Below are 21,217 nucleotides of genomic sequence, written 5' to 3'. Positions count from 1 at the left end.
GCCCAGTAGCCCGGTGGTTACAGTGACGAGTCTAACTTGGCTACAATACTGCCAGTGATGTTATCAGATGCAAATGTGAAAATAAATTAATCTGTAAAAATCTTCATTGGTATTTATTGATTTTAAAAAAAATGTTGCAGGTATGGCATTAATAGATACCCTGTAGTAATGCTTGTAAGAGTTCAGAAATGGTTACTGCTTAGCTACCTTCAGAAGAGTTGGGTGTCTGCCGTATTGATGTTAATCGTTTTGGGTTATCATCATCAGTACAGTAGTTATAAATTCAGCTTTTATATTTACAATAATTATTTTTTTAATTAATTACAAATATAATAATGTGTTTAAATAAGCAATAACATCTTTTTTTAATTCTGGAGTTGGGTTAGGTAGAATTTAGCCTACTGGAGACAGCAACTGGGGGAGTTGTTAGCCTACTGGAGACAGCAACTGGGGGAGTCGTTAGCCTACTGGAGACAGCAACTGGGGGGAGTCATTAGCCTACTGGAGACAGCAACTGGGGGAGTCATTAGCCTACTGGAGACAGCAACTGGGGGGAGTCATTAGCCCACGGTAGACAGCAACTGGGAGAGTCATTAGCCTACTGGAGACAGCAACTGGGGGAGTCGTTAGCCTACTGGAGACAGCAACTGGGGGAGTCATTAGCCTACTGGAGACAGCAACTGGGGGAGTCATTAGCCTACTGGAGACAGCAACTGGGGGAGTCATTAGCCTACTGTAGACAGCAACTGGGGGAGTCAGCCTACTGGAGACAGCAACTGGGGGAGTCATTAGCCTACTGGAGACAGCAACTGGGGGAGTCATTAGCCTACGGTAGACAGCAACTGGGGGAGTCATTAGCCTACTGGAGACAGCAACTGGGGGGGAGTCATTAGCCTACGGTAGACGGCAACTTCACATATTGGCCCCTGGGCGATTTTTGTTGTTATTTTTCAGACTAAAAATGCGGTACAGTATAATGTACAATGTTTAGTGTTTATTAAAGCAGTTTTGGAACAGTTTATAATGTGTGATTTGATAATTAATTCACAATGTCTTTTGGTACCTAATGCCAGAATTATCGAGACTGCTATATTTTATATTTATTATTACTAGTAGTAGTACAGGTATTACCAGTACAGGTATCCCTCGTTTAACGATTGAGGGTGCATTCCTGAAAACTGATCGTTAAATGACTCGAGAGATATGTTTTTTTTTTTACTGGGATTAGCCCACCTGGGCACAGGTCACTGACCCACAACAGGGCCTGGGGGCCGAAAATGTGATGATAATAAAAATTATAATAATAATTAGTTTAAAGTAAATATAATTTATAATAAGAAATACAAAATTAAAAATAAAATAGTAATAACAATAATAATAATAATAATTATACTTTAATAATAATAAAGAACCATAAAGAAATACAAAATGAAAAAAGATCAAGAGTTATCTTCCCAGGCGGTAGTACCTCCCTGTTTGGTAGCTTCCTACTACCTACACACCAAATGTGTCTGCTGTCTGTATGGTGTGATCAGCGTAACGTCACATAAGGGGGAGGGAGAGTGCGCCTGGCCTCAGTTACAGCCTCAATGCATATATTCACTTCCCACACATACACACTTATGCTCTTCACTTTTCTTATTTTATAGTTTTATATTATATTGTCTTTATTTCTAAGCCACATTAGAGTATTGTATTGATGCGCATTTGGATAACAGAATCCCGAGTTTTTCTGACTTCCTGAATTTTCTCAGTTAAAGAATGCTAAACTGAAAATAGACTATCGTTAAATGAGAAAGGATGTTAAAAATTATAAATCGCTAAGCCAAAAAGATCACTTGGTGAATGATCGTTAAACAAGGGATAACTGCACAGTACTATACTTGTAGATTTTTTTAGTCAGAAAACACAATATTTACAAATTTTAAGATACTGAAAGAAATAAGGATGGGAACCTAGTTTTAATGTTATACTAGTGCCAGCAGTATTTATCATAGGTGACTTAAAGTATATATAACATACGAGTATATTTCAACTCGTGCTGAATGAAATGTGATTGGGATACTTGATCACGGATCTATCATATGCATAAGAGGGAGAGGGAACAAGTCAGTTTATGGGTAAAATACTCAATTTTGTTCTGTTGTATATGTTTGGTTAACAATTATGTCTCATCTTTTACAGAGGAAGTAATGCTGGCTATGATGAAGGAACTAAGCAAGTATGGCTGCCAGTTGCCACAGTTTGGCAAGATTGGTGGGATTCTTGCCAATGAGCTGCCAGTTGACGAGGCAACACTCCACGCTGCCATTATTGCAGTCAATGAAGCTATTGAAAAGGGTGTATGTATAGAGGAAGACTTTATTATCATTTTAGCATTAATAGTGTAATAGCATTAACTTTGTTATTTTTATTGAAGGAGGACATGTTGTTGGGTGATGCTATGTTGTGTGAAGTGATGGATAACTCAGATAGATATTTGGGACATTGTGTGGACGGGATACCCAAGCAGGACTCGTCTTTTACGGAATTAATAATAAATTAATGGCATTTTTAAGTTAATCCTCCATTTTGATATATACCAAGGGTAGTTGCTTATGATACTGTATTATTATTTTGACAGGATCACTGTGAACTGCTGGAAACATTAGGCAATCCATCATGTCACCTTCAGAACATCCTTGAGGAAAACATAGACAGTTATCTCCAATGTCTGTTTGATGCCAAGATGCACAAGAAGGAGATGGCAATAAACAAGGTTAGTCAAAACTGCACCACAAGTTTATCTTTGCTGTCATCTCTTTAAAGTTCACCTATGTTGGAATTTTAAATACTGTATAAGTTCTATAATTTGGGGGGTTCAGGTTTATTCTTTCTTTTTTTGTGTTCTACACAGATAACTGCCGCAGTTGATTATAAATTAATTATTAAAAATTATTATTTTCCATAATAATGAGCATTCATAAAATGTTGATTATTAAGAATAATGGGTAGCTTATTCAAGGGTTACCCTATATGTGGGATGGCCATAATTGAATAGAGATTCTTAAGAAATCTTCATGACTGTTTTTATATATGCAGTTTCTCACTTGTTTGGGAACTTCCCTCTGACACAGTCTCCAGGCAATCTTGTCACTGCATTTTCCTTTGTCCTCAATGCCATTTAAATCTCCCCAGATTTTCTCCTGAATGAATTGTTCTGTCCTTCTTTCATTGCAGGTTGTCCCATTCACCCAACACTTCCCTGCATTACCTCTATACACTTCTCTGACACCCTTCTTACACGTTCATATATGTTCTAAAAGTAGTTAAAGTAAAGATAACTGTATGCATGACATGTTTCCAAAGGAGTATTATTTTAGGTTGAAATTAATGCTGTGGAGATATGGAAGAGAGCCTGAAAATGTTTTGTTTTTGGTGCATTTAGTTGACTGGGATAAAGTTTTGGAATTCATTTACTGTATAAATTTTTAATCTCATCTTGATTAGTGGTGCTGGGTTTTATAAAGTTTTCATGACCGTTTTATTCAAAGAAATCTTTGTAGGACTGTGACTTGGTTTCTACTGTAATATGGATCACAAGCCTATTTTTTATTTCTGCAAAATCACCCATTTGATGGATGCAAAAGTACACATACCTTAACTGTAGGGTTAGTTAAATGAATCTTGTGCCAAAGAAATTGTGTGTTCTGTAAACATAAACTCGCCTACTCACTGGCTTTACAATATCACTTTTCATAATATAGATTGTTTTCACTCTTCAGCCTTTTTCTCATTACTCTTTACAGTGACCCCTCGTTTTACGAACGCCTCGGTTAACGAACTGCCTTCCATAAGGATCTTCAATTCGGTTAACGAACAAAAATTCGGTTAACGAATTTCTTACGAACCGACCTCAACATGTTTTCGCTTGCACTGACCGGGCAACCAGCTTTAGTATCAGTCCGCCAATACATTAATCGGTTCTAGGGCTTAAATTCCTTACTATTTTAGTAAATATCAAGAAGTTTATACTATTCAATAATTTTAAAAGTTTAATATTCAATTTTTTAGTCATTAACAATTATTGAACATAATTGAAGGTAAAGTGACTAGTTTAATGCGCGGCATCCAGCCTCTTAACACAGCAAACAGGCGTTAGTCTCTCTCTGTTTTCACTGGAGGTAGCATCTTGCTTGAGACTCTCTTCAACTAAACGCTTTTTTTCTGTGTTTCCAAGCAAATTATTGATCATTTTGAAATATATTTTACATATTGACAATATATAATGCAGTGCAGTGTTGATTTAAAGAAAATAATCTTGAATTACACCAAGAGAGCTAAAATTTTATGGGTGAAATGGCGCCATGGGGTGACTTCTCTTCCACCCCAATGACTTCTCTTCTTCCTTATCCTCCACCCCCATTCTAAATCCTATCATCATCATCATCATCATCATCCAGGAGCCTTCTACATACACACCTCAAAGTAAGTGAACTTTTCTACCATTTTTGTTGAATTTAGGAAATTTTCGGTGAGCTGGAACCAATTACCCAAAAACCCATTGAAACAATGGTTTCGGTTAACGAACGACCTTCTGGAACGGATTGAGTTCGTTAACCGAGGGGTCACTGTACTCAAAGGTGGCCAGAATCAAGAGACATAAGACTTTTAACTACATTTTCTGTCACTTATTCTTACCCATGAAACATAAATGATCTGCTATGGCATTCTCCTTCAAATGCAAAGCCCCAAATATGTCATTTCACAACCCAACAATACTTATCAGCAGCACATCCATCCCCCAAAATAAGTTGGTTGCTCTCCAGTCGGTCTTCATGGGTGGTCCATCCCTCCTACTTTTTCAGCGGGTCTATGACCCCAGTCTATTGTCTGTTGTCTTGAATTATTCGTTTCCCATTCTCTCGGTTCACCCTTCCAACTTGACAAAATCCTGATCCACTCTCTTCTTATTTTTTGTCCTGTTCACACACTAATTCATTAATTCTCGTGAAACATTTCAGAGCCGTGATCAGGATTACATTCCCGATGCTTATGATGAGCTGCTCACTCAGGCAGAGATTCAAGGTCACATCTCCTATGTTAATGGTAAGTCCTCTTTTTTATGATGTATTGAGGTAAACTATTGTGTTGCTTATATACAACAGATATAAATGTGTTTGATCAGGACTTATTTTGTTAATCTAACAGTGATGGGTTATGAGGGTACCCAACTAATAGCCTTGTCCTGTTTCATGGTTTTGTAGGCGAGTTGATTTTTCCCTGTTAGATGAGTTATATTACTCATTTCAGTGTTCTTATTTTACACCGAAATTTGGTATACTACAGTAGACCCTCATTATTTTAGTTTGATATTGTACAGTCGACCCTCGTTAATTCGGACCCCTTTAATCCGGATTTCGGATAAATCGGACGAAATCTGAACTGTCCATATCAAATTTCTGGTTCTGGGATTGTCCCAGTTGCAATTGGGGTTGCAATTTCAAATTCTGTGTCACTACTAAGAAATGACAAAGTCTCTGGTGCACTGCACTCTAAGATTAAGAGAAAACGGACGACTCAGGCGTCCTGAAGTGAAGAGAAAACGGACTCCTGTGACGGGGCACTCAAATAAAGAGACATGGCTACATGTTTTGTGGACTACCCACTGTACAGTATCCTTTTCATCACTTTGTAATAAACCTCGTCATGCCTATGTGTTTCTGATAATTACCATAACATTATATATATATATATATACACCTAGACCCCGACTTACGACTACGTGGACTTACGACCGCCTCAGATATAGATATAAAAAAATTTTTTTTTTTTTTTTAAATGACACGCATTTTCTATACCGAAACGTTTCCAGTTAATGTAGTCTCCATGTATAATTAGAAAATTATGGGGGCCCCATGTGCATTCAGCTGACTACATTAAAGGTTAAGTGCTCAGTCACACTGTATCCATTCCTTATTATTTATTACTTTTGTACTGTACTTCATCATTATCATTACTTTTACTGTACTGTATTTTTTATTTAAAAAAAAAATTTTTCTTTTTTTTTATCTATGTCGGACTTACGACCTGGATTTGGGTCCCTAACCCCGTCGTAAGTCGGGGTCTAGGTGTATATTTAGCGGTTGTACAAACACAAGGCCTCACACATGCCACTCAGACTGACAGACTTGACAAGTTTTACCAACCATAAAGACAGTTGAAGCTTTAAACATCACTCATAATGGATCTTGAATATTCCAACTGTAATCAGACATACCTAAGTTGCCTCAACAATTGCAACCCCAGTTGCAATATCAAATTCTGTGTCACTACTAAGAAATAACAAAGTCTCTGGTGCACTGCACTCTAAGATTAAGAGAAAACGGACGACTCAGGTGTCCTGAAGTGAAGAGAAAACGGACGACTCAGGTGTCCTGAAGTGAAGAGAAAACGGACGACTCAGGTGTCCTGAAGTGAAGAGAAAACGGACGACTCAGGTGTCCTGAAGTGAAGAGAAAACGGACGACTCAGATGTCCTGAAGTGAAGAGAAAACGGACGACTCAGGTGTCCTGAAGTGAAGAGAAAACGGACGACTCAGGTGTCCTGAAGTGAAGAGAAAACGGACGACTCAGATGTCCTGAAGTGAAGAGAAAACGGACGACTCAGGTGTCCTGAAGTGAGAGAAAACGGATGACTCAGGTGTCCTGAAGTGAGAGAAAGCGGACGACTCAGGTGTCCTGAAGTGAAGAAAAACGGACGACTCAGGTGTCCTGAAGTGAAGAAAACGACTCAAAGTGAGAAAACGGACGACTCAGGTGTCCTGAAGTGAAGAGAAAACGGACGACTCAGGTGTCCTGAAGTGAAGAGAAAACGGACGACTCAGGTGTCCTGAAGTGAAGAGAAAACGGACTCCTATGACGGGGCACTCAAACAAACATGCACATAGCTGTATAATGCAATATTATGCAATATTAACCCCTAAATCGGTTAATTTGGACAATCGGCTAAAACGGACACCCTTCCCCTCCTACAGTGGGGTATGCTATAACGAATCTAATTGGTTCTAGAACCTTGTTCGTTATAGGATTAATCCGTTCCAGGCCCCCAAATACAACCACTTAACACTGATAAATGTAATATAAAATTGTAAAAATTGTAAAAAATTGCATAAATATGCATCTAAACCCCTGAAATAAAGAATATCATTAATATTTGTAATAAAAAAACAATAAATTAGTAAAAAAAAATTTTTTTTTTTTTTTTTAAATAATGTTCGTTGTAGGAGTTTCGTTCGTTATAGCATTCTCAATTTTATAGGTAAAACCGTTCGTTATAGGAATATTCGTAGTAGGATCCGTTCGTTATAGCATACCCCACTGTATTAGTCCGTTTTAACGAGGGTCGACTGTACTTTGCTTTCTTTGTCATTTCATCTTAAATTAATCTCATTTTTCTTAGTTGTGTGTTCAAATCCCTTTCATATGTTAGCTCAGAAAAGTTCAATATTTTCGAATGGACAGTGGACACACTTGTTCATCAGCTGATGACAAACAAGATTTTTCCCACTTCTCACTAGATGGCAGCACAGGCATCTCACCCAAAGCCATCTACGCAGCTGCTTGCTTACTCTTTTATGCTCGGTCGCTTTAAAACATATGCAAGTCACCAGTTCCCATCAACACCTCACGATATCTTAGTGTCCCTCAAGTGTTTATTCTACCACTCCATGTGAGTGATGAGACTGCCTGTTGCTGAGGTGTTCTGGCAGTGGGTTTAGTCTGGTGAAATAAATGTCTTGAAGGAATTTTTTTGTGTTATGGGGGCTCCAGTCCTGCCCCATCCCTTATGCTGTATTTCCTATTGAATTACATAAATTGATATATTGCCATTTACTATTTCATAGTAATTCTCAGTCCCACTTGCAATTTAATGAGGGTCTGCTATATAGTATTTAGCTTTTAAGTCAAGTCTTGTACACTTAACGACAGTAAGTACTTTTGACAGAATCTTAAGTGTGGATACAGGTTGTATATTTTATCTGACTTTCAGCTTTCTGTGCTACTGAGAGAGTGGAAGATGCCGTCAGGGACGAGAATGTTGAAGCTTTGATCCAGGCACTCAGCTCCTCAGTCCTCTCCCTCAAGGTTAGTCTTAAGCACCATACCAAGGTGTTGTTATACATTTTTAGGTCACATAATCCCTGAACCTAATGGTCCTCAAATGAAAGCAGTCATTAGGACTGAGGCCCAAGCCCAGTGGTGTCAAACTTAAAACCTTTTGAGGGCCAATTCTTATTTTAGTTACCTTTTCAGGGCCAACACAAGTGCTATATCACATATTTGCAGGATTGAAGTTTACAGCTTCACACACATTGCCTTACCTGGCTTACCAAGAATACCTCATTTGGGTTTGTCTGATCTAAAGAATGTAAAATTAATTTTACTTAATAAACATGATTAATGCTAATAACAGGATAGCAAAAGGCATATATATACAGGTTGTACCCCTCTAGTCCGGCAACCTCGGGACCTGACCGGTGCCGGACCATGGAAATTGCCGGACCATGGAAATTCACCCTTTTCCTGGATAGATAGTGACTTGTGCTTATGCTTGGAAGCACTAGCACCACTTTCTCTGCATCATGGTCTCTTTGAAGACATATTGAAGGGTTAAATGTCGTATAGTCGCTTCTCAAATTTCGCGAGTTTTTAATTCAACGTATTTTATTGGAACACAAAAAAAATAAAAATTTTGATGGCGGAAACTTGAATTTCAACGGGTTTGAACGGCCCGCCAACGTGCAGACGACGTGCATAATCGTGTAAACAGCGTCATTTCTCTTATGTACAAAAGATTCATTATTGTTTATTACTGAATGTCTTTTTTATTGAATTAATGTTTGTGCAAAATGAGCAATACAATTCATTAATAATACGTAGAATATTAAAACACACCAGGAAATGACACAGCATTGTTTTCGTTGATTACAAAACCAGTGACTGACTGGTTCTACATATAAAACTGAATTTCATGTAGATCCACAATGAAAACGTGGATAAGATAAATCTTGATAAAATCACACGGGGAAAAGGGAAACAACGGAGCACCTTAGCTTTCGTCTTTATTCAAGACATCTTCAGAGGCAACTGGATTACATGGACAGAGAGAGGCTTAAATATACAGGGTGACCTTAAAAACATGAGGTCAGGTCATAATGATGTCATCCACTAATCTCCACACCAACACACACGTAGAGGAGCTTAAGAGAAGGGGGGTGATGTGACTAGTCAGGTCAGGTCAGGTCAAAAATAAGGGACCCACTAAATATTTATCATACATCTAGATCAAAGGTTTTCAAAGCATTTTTAACCTTGGGCCACTGACAAATAAATTTATGTAACATATTATCAGTTTTGAACTGACCATCACTAAGGTTGATTGATTTTAATTCCTTAATCAAACTAGCTTCAACCAGAAGTCTTTCTGTGACACAAGATGATTTAAATACTTCTAAGCTTTTTTCCCAAGCAATGGGATGATTATTATTCCTAACATGAACGAACAAGGCACTGCTTTCAGATGCTGTTCTGATATTATACTTATGTTGTTTGATTCTGAGCTGCAGTGTTTTTCCTGTCTGTCCTACATAATTACAATTACATTTGCTACATGGAATACAATAAACACTTCCATTTATATTCAAACTTGGGCTATTTCTTTTTAACATATTGGTAATGGTTGAGTCATACTTGAAAACAACATAAATATTTAGAAGCTTGAGGGACCGAACTAACGGGACAAATTCATTACGATAGGGCAGAGTCAAAATATTCTTAAGTGTAGGAATTTGCCTGGTTTGAGAGGAATGAAAGGATTTTTTAGCCCTTTTAAAACAACGATCAACAAACACAGAAGGGTACCCGAGTTTCTGTGCAATGAAACGAATGTGTTTCAATTCATCGTCAATAAATTCAGTCACAAATACGCAGACATCTTAAGAACATAGCAGAAAAAACTGACATTTTGGTAGACTCCAGGTGATTCGATAAAAAGTGAATGAAACTGTCTAAACTTGTCTAAAAATTCCAATGGGTCACTGTTACTAGGCCAAAGAGTACCAGTGAAAGACCTACTTTCATTTCTTAAAGATAAATTACAACTGTTAGATTTAACTATTGAACATGATACTTTCCTCAAATTGATAGAGTTATGCGTAACTGACAATGTGTTTAGAGCAAACGGGAATTTCTACAAGCAAATATTTGGCATGAGCATGGGTAATTGTCTTTCTGCTCCTCTAGCCTGTATTTATATGGAGTTTTTTGAGTCTAGATTACTACCCAATATAGTGGACTTTATTCCTCCATGGTATAGATATGTAGATGATGTTCTTTGTCTTTGGCCAAGTAACAGTGACTCATTGGAATTTTTAGACAAGCTTAATGATATTGTCCCAAGTATCACATTCAAAATTGAAAGAGAAATAAATGGATCCCTTCCATTCCTTGATATGCTTATCATGAGAAATGGCCAAAACTACAAATTTAAGGTATACAGAAAGCCCACACAGGTAGACAGTTTCATTCACTTTTTATCGAATCACCTGGAGTCTACCAAAATGTCAGTTTTTCTGCTATGTTCTTAAGATGTCTGCGTATTTGTGACTCTGAATTTATTGACGATGAATTGAAACACATTCGTTCCATTGCACAGAAACTCGGGTACCCTTCTGTGTTTGTTGATCATTGTTTTAAAAGGGTTAAAAAATCCTTTCATTCCTCTCAAACCAGGCAAATACCTACACTTAAGAATATTTTGACTCTGCCCTATCGTAATGAATTTGTCCCGTTAGTTCGGTCCCTCAAGCTTCTAAATATTAATGTTGTTTTCAAGTATGACTCAACCATTACCAATATGTTAATAAGAAATAGCCCAAGTTTGAATGTAAATGGAAGTGTTTATTGTATTCCATGTAGCAAATGTAATTGTAATTATGTAGGACAGACAGGAAAAACACTGCAGCTCAGAATCAAACAACATAAGTATAATATCAGAACAGCATCTGAAAGCAGTGCCTTGTTCGTTCATGTTAGGAATAATAATCATCCCATTGCTTGGGAAAAAAGCTTAGAAGTATTTAAATCATCTTGTGTCACAGAAAGACTTCTGGTTGAAGCTAGTTTGATTAAGGAATTAAAATCAATAAACCTTAGTGATGGTCAGTTCAAAACTGATAATATGTTACATAAATTTATTTGTCAGTGGCCCAAGGTTAAAAATGCTTTGAAAACCTTTGATCTAGATGTATGATAAATATTTAGTGGGTCCCTTATTTTTGACCTGACCTGACTAGTCACATCACCCCCCTTCTCTTAAGCTCCTCTACGTGTGTGTTGGTGTGGGGATTAGTGGATGACATCATTATGACCTGACCTCATGTTTTTAAGGTCACCCTGTATATTTAAGCCTCTCTCTGTCCATGTAATCCAGTTGCCTCTGAAGATGTCTTGAATAAAGATGAAAGCTAAGGTGCTCCGTTGTTTCCCTTTTCCCGTGTGATTTTATCAAGATATAAAACTGAAGAAAATAAGACCTTGGTTGTAGCTGTAGTAAAATTAATATGGTTGTTTTAAGTAATGTTATTTAATGTTAATAAATGGAACAATAGAAGTAGCTAACGATAATGGTAAAGAAAAAAGAGATCGCGTATGTAAGTGCGCACACGTGAAAACATATCGTCATTACTTTACATAAGAATATGAAAGCAACACTTATTTACTGTTCATATATATTTTAATTAGTGTTTCTGAATTTATTTTTATTGAATTAATGTTTGTGTGTGCAAAATTAACAATACAATTTATTTATAGTACGTGGAATATTAAAACACACGATGAGACGAGACGGCTGCCGGCATTGTTTATGTTAAAGCTTACAAAACCAGTGACTGATTGGTTCTACATATAAAACTGAAGAAAATAAGACCCTGGTTGTAGCTGTAGTAAAATTAATGTAAAAAATTAATATGGTTGTTTGAAGTACCTGTAATGTTATTTAATGTTAATAAATGGAACAATATAAGTAGCTAACCATTAATGGTAAAAAAAAGTGAGACCGCGTATGTAAGTGCACACATGTGAAAACATATCGTCATTACTCTACATAAGAATATGAAAGCAACACTTATTTACTGCTCATATATATTGAAGGGTTAAATGTTGTACTCGGTATAGACAAGCGCAGAGAGAGAGAGAGAGCAGCCGAACTGCCGGATGTAAACAAACCTTAATTTCCCGCAGCTTTGTTGTTGTTTTTTTTATGGGGATTAGCCCACCCGGGCATAGGTCACTGACCCACATTGGGGCCTGAGGGGCAAAAATTTAATACTCCTGTAATAATAATAATAATTATTCAGATAAGTAAAAAAAAAAAAAAAAAGCTGCCTATCTACCTACTGGACAAACTAAAATCGTTCCGGACCACAGAATGCCGGACTAGAGAGGTACAACCTGTATATGCTTTATTTTGGGGCTACAATTTATTACAGAATTCCATTTGTGTTTTGAAACTTAAGAGCTCAATCTTGTTATGACCGTTATGTTATGTACAATGATGTAGAAGATCATTTCGGAATTTACCAACTCATTCATATCTGCATTTTTTCCTTCATATCTATTTCTATTATAATTTCACTGGCTTATAAATTTTACAGTCATCCCGCGGGCCACACCTGACCATCCCAAGGGCAAAATTTGGCCTGCGAGCCATGAGTTTGACACCCCTGCCCAAGCCTAATGATTAGGCTAGGGAAGATTGGGGCCCATTTTCTAAGTTAACTAACTATGCTCATTTTCTAGGCTTATTGTGCAGTTGGTTACCCAAAGAAATTTAAACTTTAAACAATATTATTTGCATTTCGTTAGATATGTCTGGTAACTAGATTTTTAGTTTTACCTGTATTTTTGTGAGACAACATTTCAGTGACCCCTCATTTAACGAACGCCTCGGTTAACGAACTGCCTTCCATTAGGATCTTCAATTCGGTTAACGAATTTCTTACGAACCGACCTCAACATGTTTTCGCTTGCACTGGCCGGGCAACCAGCTTTAGTATCAGTCCGCCAATACATTAATTGGTTCTAGGGCTTAAATTCCTTACTATTTTAGTAAATATCAAGAAGTTTATACTATTCAATAATTTTAAAAGTTTAATATTCAATTTTTTAGTCATTTTAACAATTATTGAACATAATTGAAGGTAAAGTGACTAGTTTAATGCGCGGCATCCAGCCTCTTAACACAGCAAACAGGCGTTAGTCTCTCTCTGTTTTCACTGGAGGTAGCATCTTGCTTGAGACTCTCTTCAACTAAACACTTTTTTTCTGTGTTTCCAAGCAAATTATTGGTCATTTTGAAATATATTTTACATATTGACAATATATAATGTAGTGCAGTGTTGATTTAAAGAAAATAATCTTGAAATACACCAAGAGAACTAAAATTTTATGGGTGAAATGGTGCCATGGGGTGACTTCTCTTCCACCCCAATGCCTTCTCTTCTCCCTTCTCCTCCACCCCCATTCTAATTCCCATCATCATCATCATCATCATCCAGGAGCCTTCTACATACACACCTCAAAGTAAGTCTACTTTTCTCCCATTTTTGTTGAATTTAGGAAATATTCGGTGAGTTGGAACTAATTACCCAAAAACCCATTGAAACAATGGTTTCGGTTAACGAACGACCTTCTGGAACGGATTGAGTTCGTTAACCGAGGGGTCACTGTACTTCACCATGGCAAGTGCTCTGAATGATGAATATGCAAGACAAAAAATTGAAAAATGGTAATGTTCCCCAATTGATGAGCGATGGAAATGTGAAACCACGAACAAAGAGGAGAGAAAGAAGAGTGGCTGCCTTTATAACAAACCATGATGTTTTGATTCTGGGTTAGAGTACTGTATTAATTTTTTTCATATTACAGTAAATTTTTGTAATATGACTCACTTTCACTAATTATTTTCCAAAGATTTTGGGGGAAAATAATTGCTGGTACTGTACTCTACAGTACACTATTAATATTTTATACATTACACATAAAGCTGTTTTCTATTAAAACGTCTATGTTTATCTGGTCAGGGAATTAATAGAATGAAGAATGAATCAATGTTGCTTTTAATTAGACACCTTGTGCTATATTGAGAGAAGTCTTGTAAGGGTAAAACAAAAATGATTGTATGATGTCTTTGATTTTTTTTTTTTTTTGTATTACCAGTATTTCAAGCGTGAACTGTGTGAGGAATACCTGGAGGCTCTAGCGAGGGAGCTGGCTGACCCCCAGGACCCAGGTATCAACCAGAGCTTTAACTACAGTCTCAACACATCTCTCCTACCAACCACACTCAGCAAGACAATCATACAATCAATTATCTCCTCGGTTAATAAAGAAGCAGAATTCCAACAAAAATGTAAGAATTATTGTTTGATAAGTTTAATTTTGGTAATAACAGATTTATTCCATCTTGATGTGTAATGTGAATTCATATTATGAGGTGTAACTTATGTAAAGGTTAGTGATTCACTTTGTATGCTGTATGAGGAAGTGTGTAGACTGTTTTACTGGCCGTATCTGCCCTTCTCTCTCAATTTCTATACCATTGTTTCACTAATCTCCCCTTCAATTTTCTCCCTTTTTGTGAGGTTTCGGTTTCCCATGACTACCCCATAAAAGTAAGAGGGGTAGAAAGATAGGCAAATACTGTTTATAATTTGTTTACATATTAATGTTGGAAATGAGCATGGGTGAAGGCCTGCAGGTGTCTGTGTGCCAGTTAAGACTCAGTAAACTCACTGGGATAGGACTTTCAGTGAATATTTAGCTTTGAAGAAGATTTATGATACTGTAATGTGGTTGAACATAGTGGGGAAAGAAATAGACTAGACAAATAATATGATATCAGTACAGTATGTGTATCAGAACCTGTAATGTATAGGTGAAAATTGTTTACATCAGTATACTGTATCTCCTGCACTGTTACCTGAAAACATTTACTTTTCATGTCACCAATATAATTCAGTCTGGTGTATAGTTGCTGTATACATTACTTTATTTCATGGCACATTGCACAAGCTGGAAAATATTTAAAGACCTCTAATGTTGAAGCTGTCCCTGCTAAACTGATGTTTTTGTTGTCAGTGATGAAGGGAATAACAGCTGTGAACCAGAATTTAGCCTGTGGCTCTCCATCAGACACATTGAAGGCTTTACTGGAATTAGGGCCAAATCTTCCTCCTATACTAGATTTTGCTGCACCACTTTACCATGAAGAGATGGCTGCCATTCGCTTGGATGCCCAGGTTGGTATAAGAATACTTTTGATTATATTGTTTGTCACTATCAAGTTGAAACTTCTTGAAATGCCACTGCTAAAAGAGGTTTATTATAGTCAAGGGGAATATTTCTTACTCTGAAGACTCATTTCCTTCCCTCAACAATATACTGTACTGTCTTTTAGTACATTCATAGTGTATTGATAACTTTGTGATTTGTCTCAAAAGTCAGTCAGCCTAGATTTTCAGTGGAAGTAATTTTATATTTCAGTATATCTTCTGTCGACATATCAGTTATTAGTTTTCCATCCATGTTATACTGTATTGTATCTTTGAGGTGTCTTGAAGTCTGAGTCACAAAAGTGTGTATGATGAACAATTCTTCTAACAGAAGGTGTATAATGCACCCACTGTTTGATTTAACATAAAGAATAAAATAGTACATTGATTTATCATTATTTTAGTGCACAAAACTCAGCCATCTAGTTAAGGACAAGTATAATTTTACTGTTATTATGATCCCTGTTTAATTTTTGAATTTTTTATTTATTTTTTATCTGAAGTCATGTATATACTGTAGATAGGTTGCATTCTATGTCTTCAGGTGTGAGGAATATCATTACATGAACCTTTGTGATCTGCACTGGAAAAGTCTGCTGAAATCAGATATCTTTAGGAAAACTTTTTTTTTTTGTTACACAGCCTCTAGTAAGTAATATTTCTGATTATGCATTAAAGACTACCCTTATTCTTTTTAGTGATAATTATAATTAAAAAACTAGACGATTTTATGGGTACTTATGTGTGTATTAACAGGACCCATTCTTCATGAACTTCTGTATTAATGTATTTGTCTTGGATGTGTGTAGTGTGAGAAGAAATCATTGTTGTTTAGATGATAATGTTTTCTTGAATTTCACTGTGTATTGTGTGTGTATATATTTCTTGTGCACCATTCCAGACTGACCTGAGCTTGGAGGAAATTCAAGGAGGAGTACGCCTACTGTCTGCTGTAGCACGGGTTAATGCTGCCCTTGATACTAACAACCCGGCTGAGGTGTGGCACTATCTCTCTGACTCCCACACACATCTTCAGGTGAGACTACAGTAAATGGCTCACAGTTGTATTAGTAAAGTAAAATTATCATTGTAGCATAAAAATATTGTTATAGCACAGAATCCCCAAGACTAAGAGGGTTACCAACCCTTTTATTATACAGTACTTCCCTAACTGGGGGGGGTGTGAAGCCATGTGAACAGCCATTTTTTTTTCTTCTAAAAAACAGCGTTCTTAAATACAGTGGTCCCTCGGTTAACGAGCGCCTCGGTTAACGAGTTACATTCCATAAGATTCTTAACTTCGGTTAACGAGCAATCCCTCGATTAACGAATTTCTTACGAGCTGACCTGAACATGTTTTCGCTTGCATTTCGCGGTCCACCAGCTGTAGTATTAGTCCGCCAGTACAGTGATCAATTCTAGGGCTTAAATTCCTTACCATTTTAGTAAATATCAAGAAGTTTATATTATTCAATAATTTTAAAAGTTTAATATTAAATTTTTTAGTAATTTTAACAATTAATGAACATGCCATCCAGCCTGCCAACACACCATACAGGCGTCAGTCTTTGTGTTTTTTCAGTGGAGGTAACATCTTGCTTGAGACTCTCTTCAACTAAATGCTTTTTTCTGTGTTTCCAAGCAAATTATTGGTCATTTTGAAATTTATTCTACATATTGACAATATATAATGCAGTGCAGTGTTGATTTAAAGAACATAATCTTGAATTACACCAAGAGAACTAAAATTTTATGGGTGAAATGGCACCTTGGGGTGACTTCTCTTCCACCCCAATGCCTTCTCTTCTCCTCCACCCCCATTCTAATTCTCATCATCATCATCATCCAGGATCCTTCTACATACACACCTCAAAGTAAGTTTACTTTTCTACCTTTTTTGTTGAATTTAGGCAATTTTCGGTGAGCTGGAACCAATTACCCCAAAACCCATTGAAACAATGGTTTCGGTTAACGAGCAACCTTCTAGAACGGATTGTGCTCATTAACCGAGGGACCATAGTATAGTCTAGCTTTACACCTAGGTATGTAAATGCCTAGCATTAACTCGCCAGGCCAACATACAAGCAATTAAAACCTCTAATAATTACTTAAATACGTAATATTAGGAGGACACGTCGCTACCTGGCATTTAATTGCAATTCTCAAGACCTCCTCCCACACCCTCCATCACACGCATTGCTACCATCATCTCTTGCCCTAGAGTGAGCAGTAAACAAATGTCAACTCTCAAGGGGTGGAGATGGGTCGGATGTCGACGTCGCATTCTGGACTTTATCACAAAACTGGTTTTTAGAAAAAAAATCGGCTTTTTGTTCAATCCAGAATGCGACGTCTAGCTTTGATTACCCGAGCAGGAGGTGGAGAGGGAGGTGACATTGCGTATAAGGCTCTGCTAGCTTAGGTCCGGATTATAATTACAGTGGTCCCTCGGTTAACGAACACAATTCGTTCCAGAAGGTTGTTCGTTAAACAAAAATTTCGTTAACCGAAATCATTGTTTCAATGGGATTTTGGGTAATTGGTTCCAGCTCACCGAAAATTACATACAAAATGAAAAAATATGCAGTAATGTACACTTACTTTGAGGTGTGTATGTAGAAGGCTCCTGGTTGATGATGATGATGATGGGAATTAGAAGTAGGGGTGGAGGAGAAGGGAGAAGAGAAGGAAGTGGGGGTGGAAGAGAAATCACCACATGCTTGATGCCGTCATTTCACCCATAAAATTTTAAGTTCACTAGGTGTAATTCAAGATTATTTTCTTTAAATCAACACTGCACTGCACTATATATTGTCAATATGTTAAATAAATTTCAGAATGACCAATAATTGTACTGTAAAAACATAAAAATACTCTGTGTTCAAGAGACACACAAGCAAGATGTTTCCTCCCCTAAACAGAGATACAAACTGACGCCTTGGTGGGTGAGTGAAGTGGCTGATGGGCGCACCAAAAACTAGTTCCCTGTACTGCAATTATGTTGAATAAGTGTTAAAATTACTAAAATTTTAATATAAAACTTGGAAAATTATTGATATTTACTCCAATTTTAACGAATGTAAGCCCTAGAACTGATTTCTGTATTCGCGGACTAATCTTCCAGCTGGTGAGCAAGCCAAAGCTTGTCAAAACATTTTCGTAAGAATTTCGTTAACCGAATTTTTGTTTGTTAACCAAATTGAATATTCTTATGGAAGGTAATTCGTTAACCGAGGGACCACTGTATAAACTCTTTGGAATATTTTCTAATATTAGGAACATTTACCGGAAGGTAAAATGTTAATTTACATATCCCAATTAGGATTCTTACTTGACTCCGATGAGGAAGAAGGAGGTCCTGGTTGTGGAGATTAACTAGGTGGGGGAGGGGACCCCAGTAATCACCACATGTGAAGCATCTTTCAGAGATAGATGAAGATAGTGGTTTTGAAAGGTTTTTGAGGATTTCCAAAAGCCCACTTCTTTGATCTGACTGAGGCTCATATGCCACAGAAAGCCCACAGACCCTGCATATTTCCTGGTGTCATGTGCCCAAAATTTTTGCTAGGGTCTGCTTGACTCACTGAGATAAATATTTTGTCATTTGACTAGGAGACAATTTCTTACCATCCTGTGATGAGAATACATGGGGCCTCAAGTAGGGAATTTGATTAACCATTCTTCAAGAATCTTAACTGGGCACAATATATGAGGAAACCTTGTCTCATCCATTAGCCATTTTATCCTGATAGGTTGAGCTGGAAAATCCTCCCTTTCATTTTTTCTTTGAATCTCCATAGGAAAAAGGGTGACATCTTCCTCAGAAAATACCAATAATGATGGATTATTAGAAATTGAAATCAGTTCACTGATTCTCACCTGTTGCTATTGCTAGAAGGAAGGCTGCCTTCTGGAGCAATCTATCCCGGTTCAGATTTATATTGTAATTACGCCCCAAAAGAAATTTAGTAACTTTATCTAGAGACCAAGGTGGGATTCTCTTAGGCCGAGGGGGTCTCTAGATGAAAAAGGATGATCTGAGCATTTGATAAATTCTTGGGTTCAAAGTAATATTAAAACCCCATGCCAGAGTCAACCAATGCTGATTTATAAAATGCAATTGTAGATCCTTGAAGGCCTTTAACTCTGAACAGAAAATCTAAAAATTCTAACACCACTGTATCCGACAATGTCAATGGAGTCGTTAACTTGATAAATTATTGAAAAAGTTTCCAAGCTTTCTCATATTGCATAAAAGTTTGGGGCCTATGACCTGCTATCACTTGGTTAACTATAATGGAATTACCTAACACTATTTAAACATCTTTTGAGAAACTCCAAGCGTGAAGTGCCAAGGATATCTCGAACTGAGGGTGCAGTACCTGGTCTAGAGATCCTTGTTGCAATTGTAGTGGATGCGGGCACCAATCCAACAGATCCAGTCACCACGGTTGTAGGATCCAATATGGTGCAATTAAAAGGACCTTTCCCTGGAAGGATCTGAGTTTGTGAACTACTTTGGGCAATATTTTCATGGGTGGGAACAGATAGATTGAATTCCAAAGGTTCCAATCTATAAGTAGAGCATTTCCTAAAAGATTCGATCGTTCCAGAGTTGGCATCTTGGGATTGTTTTGTGAGGCAAAGAGATCTATTTGTGAAGTCCTAAACCTCCTCACAAGATTCTTGAACTTTGATATCTTTAGGGACCATTCTGTTTCCGTCGATACTGGTCTGAGACGGGACAACGCATCTGCCCAATTGTTTTGTACTTCCGGTATGTGAGTTGCTTTGAGGTAAAGTGTGTGTTACACAAACTTTGATTTTTTTTTTTTATTACAGTGTGAGAAGGGGCCAAGATCTGGTTGAGCCTTAATGATTGAGACAAAACACTGCTGCTCTGTTGTCCATGGCAAACAGAAATGACGTGTTTTTTAAATTTGTGTTTGCCAACAAAAAGAATAGGACTATGTTTATGTGTTTGTCTCAAAGGGAGTTGCTCCACTTCCCTTGACGGAACTCTCCATTTGAGGAATGGTATCCTCATCCTATCTCAAACACGTCCGTACAAACGACCAAGTCTGTTTGAGGGGGAACCCAGGGAGATGAACCAATTAAATTGTTCAAATTTGTCCACCATGACAGATGAATCTTTATCTGAATAGGGAGAGAAGAAGCAATATTATGTTTCTGTGAAGCAACTTTGACCCCAGATGAGTTAGTTGCTTCTTCCTCAATGTGCCCAAAGGAACTACTATGGTGGCAAAATTCAACAGACCCAATAGTTTCTCCCAATCGTGCCAAGAAACCTCTTGCTTTACACAAAAGACTTCTACTTGGTTTATCACATCTGTTACCTTTGCTTCTGGTAGACCGACTGACTGCTTATTGATTTGACCTGGTTTATCTTTAATCCTAGATTTTGAACTAGTACTAGTGTACATTGTGTCGCCCATTGACAGTCTTTGAAAGAGTTTTCCACTGTCAGTCAATCGTCTAGATAAGCAAAAGTTCTTATGCCCTCCTTCGCAAGGATCTCCCTGGGAATGTTCACCAGTTTTGTAAACACTTTTGGTGCAATTATTAGGCCGAATGGCATCACTGTTAATTGATAATTTACATCCCCCACCACGAACACTAGAAACTTACTGTACCTGGGAGCAACAGGCACGTGAATATATGCATCTTCGAGATCCACTTTTAAATTGTTGCTACCTTTCTTGGGGACTGAAAACAGGCGAGACATGAAACACTTCTCTGACTGCAACAGTTCTATCACACCTCTGTTTAACAGTTTAGTTACAAATTCTATGAGTAAGGGGGGTTGCTTTTTGACCCATTTT

At 37.3% G+C, this 21,217-nt stretch overlaps 1 protein-coding gene across 1 annotated transcript in view; it reads left to right on the top strand.

Annotated features, from left to right (window-relative positions):
• Positions 1-21,217, top strand: part of LOC121872086 (ras GTPase-activating-like protein IQGAP3) — a 123,093-nt gene that overhangs the window by 4,948 nt on the left and 96,928 nt on the right. The window contains exons 5-11 of the mRNA XM_042374778.1: positions 2,185-2,342; positions 2,624-2,758; positions 5,004-5,088; positions 8,033-8,127; positions 14,260-14,452; positions 15,181-15,341; positions 16,276-16,410. Of these exons, the coding sequence (XP_042230712.1) occupies positions 2,185-2,342; positions 2,624-2,758; positions 5,004-5,088; positions 8,033-8,127; positions 14,260-14,452; positions 15,181-15,341; positions 16,276-16,410 (962 nt within the window). The remainder of the gene's footprint in view (positions 1-2,184; positions 2,343-2,623; positions 2,759-5,003; positions 5,089-8,032; positions 8,128-14,259; positions 14,453-15,180; positions 15,342-16,275; positions 16,411-21,217) is intronic.

Source organism: Homarus americanus, unplaced genomic scaffold (assembly GCF_018991925.1).
Source record: "Homarus americanus isolate GMGI-L3 unplaced genomic scaffold, GMGI_Hamer_2.0 scaffold51476, whole genome shotgun sequence".
Taxonomy (NCBI): domain Eukaryota; kingdom Metazoa; phylum Arthropoda; class Malacostraca; order Decapoda; family Nephropidae; genus Homarus; species Homarus americanus.
This window is presented reverse-complemented; position numbering and strand designations above follow the sequence as displayed.